Here is a 4,850-nt window from a genome sequence, read left to right on the forward strand (position 1 = left end):
CACAAACACACACACACAAACACACACACACAAACACACACACAAACACACACACACAAACACGGGTGGGGGTAGGGGAGGGAGAGGAAGAGATGGGGGGAGGGAGAGAGGGAGTGAGGAAGGGAGGAAAAGAGGGAAAGAGAGACTAGAGAGCCTGAGAACATGGACAGACAGAAAAAAGATTCAGAGGCCAAGGCAGAGACTGAAACAGAGAGAGCAAGAGAGACACACAAAGTCAGAGAGACTGAAAATGGCCCCAGGACTGTGGGAGGAGCTTCTCAGTGTCCAGTAGTGGAGACATGTGACTTTAATCAGGCCAACATTGTATCCAACAAGGAGCGCTGGGCTCCTCACTCCCCTCCACTCCATCTCCTGCAGTTCTACTCTGGGTGCCTTAGACACAGCAGTTGCTATAGGGCTGTGGTCCTGTGAAGTCTTCTCTCTGCCAGTGTCCTGTCCAGAACCAAGCAGCAGTCATGAGCAGAAACTCGCCCCCCGCAGCTGAAGGAAATGGCAGCAAGAGGTTCAAAGGAGACAGCTGGGGCACCCGGGACCCCTCCAGACTGGTCCACATCCTCAGGCTGCCAAGCTGTGTCACCGAAGGAGAGATTCTCTGTCTCGCTCTGCCTTTCGGGGAGGTCTCCAACCTACTGTTTCTGAGGGCGAAGAACCAGGCCTTCGTGGAGATGAGCACAGAGGAGTCCGCCAACACCATGATCAACTACTACACCTGGATGCCTCCTGTGCTGCGTGGGCAGCCCGTTCACATTCAGTTCGCCCACTACAGGGAGCTCAAGGTAAGCAGCTCCCCCAGCCAGGAGATTTCCCTGAGTCAGGCGGGTGACTCTAGGGAAGCCACTGCCTCCAGTCTGGTGGCTGTTCCTGGCCAGGCTGCTGCCAGTGGCCAGACTGCTGTCCCCAGCCAGTTGGGTGCTCAGCCATGCCTGCCACCTGAGGATTCCTACCAGGCAGGGACTGTGGCCTTGGCCCCCCCTGCCTCTGCTGTGGACACGGAGTTAGTGGTGGCCTGGCAGAGCCCTGTGCTCAGGATACTTGTGGAGAACTACTTTTACCGAGTGACCTTGGAAGTGCTGCACCAAATCTTCTCCAGGTTTGGCACAGTTTTAAAAATCATCACCTGTACCAAGAACAACCGGTTCCAGGCGCTGTTACAGTATGCCCACGTGATGAGTGCCGAGCGTGCCAAGCTGTTCTTGGATGGGCAGAACATCTACGACGCCTGCTGTACACTGCGCATTTCCTTCTCCGGGCTCACCAACCTCATGGTCAAGTACAACAACGACAAGAGCCGCGACTACATGCGCCCAGACCTGCCCTCAGATGACAGTCAGCCCTCTCCGGTCCAGGTCCAGAACATGGCCTCAGCTCTCCCTGCACCTGCCATGAGCTCAGCCTCTCCCTATGCAAGCATTGCGTTACCCCACACCTTTGCAATTCCTCAAGCTGCAGGCTTGGCCAACCCAGAAGTTTTTAAGACCCTGCACCCCCAAGCCATACAGGAAGTGGCAATGGCATCATCATCATCATCATCATCAACAGCAGCAGCGGCAGTAGGAGCAGCAGAAATAGCAGCAGCAGCAGTACCTGGAGCAGAGGGCTCAATGGTCACCTCAGGCTCCCCGGGTGTGGGGAGCCCTGTCCTCCTGGTTGCCAACCTCAACCAAGAGAAAGTCACACCCCGAAGCCTCTTCATTCTCTTTGGTGCCTATGGCGATGTGCACCGAGTGAAGATCTTGTTCAACAGGAAGGAGAACGCGCTAGTGCAGATGGCAGATGGGAGTCAGGCTGAGCTGGCCTTGAGGCACCTGAATGGGCACAAGCTGTATGGGAAGGCTCTCTGCATCCTGCTGTCCAAGCACCAGAGTGTGAAGCTGCCCCGGGAGGGCAAGGAGGACCAGGGCCTCACCAAGGACTATGCCAACTCCCCGCTGCACCGCTTTAAGAAGCCCGGATCCAAGAACTTCCAGAACATCTTTCCGCCCTCAGCCACCCTGCACCTCTCCAACCTACCCTCCTTGGTGTCTGAGGAAGAGCTCAAGAACCTCTTCTCCAGCAACGGGTATGCTGTCAAGGCCTTTAGGTTCTTCCCCAAGAACCACAAGATGGCACTGATCCGGATGGGCTCCACAGAGGAGGCCATCCAGGCTCTTGTAGACCTGCATGGTCACCTCCTAGGCCAGAACCACCACATGCGAGTCTCCTTCTCCAGGATGACTATCTAGAGGACCCGGCTGGGCTCCTCCCCATCACACATCTCCCCTGCCCCCTCTTGAGAAAAGGTAACTTTAAAAGAGACTGGACTAGGGTTGGGGATTTAGCTCAGTGGTAGAGCGCTTGCCTAGCACGGGCAAGACCCTGGGTTCAGTCCCCAGCTCCGGAAAAAAAAAAAAGAACAGAAGAGAGAGAGAGAGAGAGAGAGAGAGAGAGAGAGAGAGAGAGAGAGAGAGAGAGAGAGAGAGAGACTGGACTGACCTTAACAGAACAGAGATGTGTGCTATTGCTTTAGAGAGAGAGAGATGAGCTACTTACTTGATTTTCAAAGGACTGACTAAGGCCCCCTGCCTGCTGGGAGAGGGCCCTAGCAGCCTCCTTTTCCCCTGCAAAGGCAGGGCACTTCCCTGTGGGGATCCAGACATTTGTCTACAGCAGGTGCTCCGGACATTAGAAATGCCACTTTCCTGCCTTGGAGGCCTGCCAGCACCCAAATTTCTAGTATAGTTTGAAGGTAAAGTGGCCTCCAGAGACCGGTGTCTCTGAACTGGTGGTCACCAGCTGGTGGGACTCTTTTGATTGGCTTTGGAACCTTGAGGAGGGAGAGTCCTACTGGAGGGGTGAGTTGCTGGGGGACTGGCCTTGAGGCTCTTTTCTTTAGCCCAGCACCACTTCCTGTTCTTGCTCTGCTGCTTCCTGACCACACGTGCGATGCCGACAGACAGCCTCTTGCCCCTTTTCAGGCTCCTGCTCTGACTACCACACCTTCTCCACCAAGGTGAGACTTACCGTACCCTTTCCCATTCCTCCTTTAAGCCTGGGTATTTGTTCTTAAGCAAGCAGACAAGTAACCAAGGTAGGAAGAGATTAGACAGGGGCCATTCCTATGATAATCCTGGCCATGCAGCATGGAGGGCTTTGGAACTGGTCTCAGGGAGGGATATGGAATGCTTTGGAACTTTGGGCTCAAAGGGGTCTGCAGTGCTCAAAGAAGAGCTTCATGGGCCATTCTGGTGGGGATTGGGTAGACTAGGAGGCCAAGAGAAATCCAGAAGGCAGAGGCCCAGCTTGGGGAATTTCAGAGGGGGAGTAAGGCTCCTATGGGAACCGTGCTGGGGGCCATTGGTGTGACCTTCTGGCAAAAACCCTAGCTGCCCTTGGCTTGTGCCCTGAGAATATGAGTGAGGCAGAAGTCAAATGTAATAGTCTCCTTAGGTTGTTGGGAGAAGCTTACAGACAGGATGGCATTCTGACTGTGTCCTGCTTACTGCTCAGTGTTCTCACACGGGTCCTACAGAGACAGAGAGCAGCAAGTGGAGCAGAAGGGTGTGGAAAATGTGCAGATTGTCAGGGAGAGAAGAGTCCAAACTTACAGACCAAACACAGCTGTCCTCTTTAAAGGATGCGGCCCCAATACAGAGGAGGAAGCCTCGTGGTCTGCACTGGCACAGTAGGGGTGGCACCCGGAGGTCAAGGCCATGCCCACTGAAGGGCTGCTGCCTATAAAAGTGCAAATGTATGGGAAAGTAGAGGCACTGAGGGTTCTCAAAGAGACCATGCCAGAAATCCATGCGCTCTGTCTAAACCACCAAGGTAGACGGAGACCACTAAGGCTTTGGTCTTGAGGGACCATAGGATATCTCAGGCTGATATGGCAACCTCCTCCTCCTCCTCCTCCTCCTCCTCCTCCTCCTCCTCCTCCCCCCCTCCCCCTCCTCCTCCCCCTCCTCCTCCTCCTCCTCCTCCTCCTCCTCCCCCCCTCCCCCTCCTCCCCTTACTGCTGCCACTGCTGCTGCTGCTGCTGGTGATGGTTTTGCAAGCAAGCACATTGCAAGGCTTGGGGATAATAGAGCTTTGGGTCAAGGGTCAGTGAAGCCACTGGGACTAAGTAGCAAAGGGTGGCAGGCAGCAGGATCATATTCCCTGAGAGGAGGCCCCAGGCTGCTGTTGGAATGCTGTTGGGGCAAAGGCTTGTTCACAGTACAGAGCCCAGGAGGTGGGGGCATGCCAAGGACATGCCAAGGCCATCTGCTGAGACAAGCTATCAGCCCAGAGTGGAGCCATCCCAAGAGAGTTGCTACATGTGCCCCAGATGGCAGAGCTGGAGGCACGGGGCTAAGCGAGAACTCTGGAGCCAAGAGTTCCCAGGGTTCCCAGAGAATGAATGGGCATGAAGTGGCAGCAGGGTTTGTTGTGTCCCCCGCTGGGCTTTAGTCTTGCTTTGGTCTGATCTTCCTTTGCTCTTTCCCCAGGCGTGCCATCTTGTGTTGGAAGGATGTAACCTGTCTTTGATTTCACAGGGGCTCACACAGTTAAGATCTGGCCTTGAGTCTCAGAAGAGATCTGGACTCCTGAACACCATTGGAACTGTTAAAGGACCATGAGTGCCTTTGAAACTGGAATGGCATTGCTTGCACTATGAGGTGGCCATGAGACTATGGGGGGGGGGGGCGGGCAGGAGCAGAACTCCATGGTCAGAGCATGTTTGAATGCTTGCTTCTCGGCCTGCATCGCTCTTCTGGAAGGTGGCAGCTCTTTCAGAGGTGGAACGTTGCTGGGGAAACTGAGTCACGTGGGGCCCGATCTTGTGCTTCCATGGCCCAGGCCAGCTTCTTATC

At 55.0% G+C, this 4,850-nt stretch overlaps 1 protein-coding gene across 1 annotated transcript; it reads left to right on the forward strand.

Annotated features, from left to right (window-relative positions):
* Positions 1-476: 476 nt before the first annotated feature.
* LOC120099267 (polypyrimidine tract-binding protein 1-like) lies at positions 477-2,243 on the forward strand. Its single transcript, NM_001416716.1, has one exon. It carries the CDS (start codon positions 477-479, stop codon positions 2,241-2,243), a length of 1,767 nt encoding a protein of 588 aa, NP_001403645.1.
* The last annotated feature ends 2,607 nt before the right edge of the window (positions 2,244-4,850 follow it).

The sequence above is a fragment of the Rattus norvegicus genome, chromosome X (assembly GCF_036323735.1).
Source record: "Rattus norvegicus strain BN/NHsdMcwi chromosome X, GRCr8, whole genome shotgun sequence".
Lineage (NCBI taxonomy): Eukaryota > Metazoa > Chordata > Mammalia > Rodentia > Muridae > Rattus > Rattus norvegicus.

Coding starts and splice junctions, on each gene's coding strand:
- LOC120099267 (NM_001416716.1), top strand. CDS start 477: ATGAGCAGAAACTCGCCCCCCGCAGCTGAAGGAAATGGCAGCAAGAGG.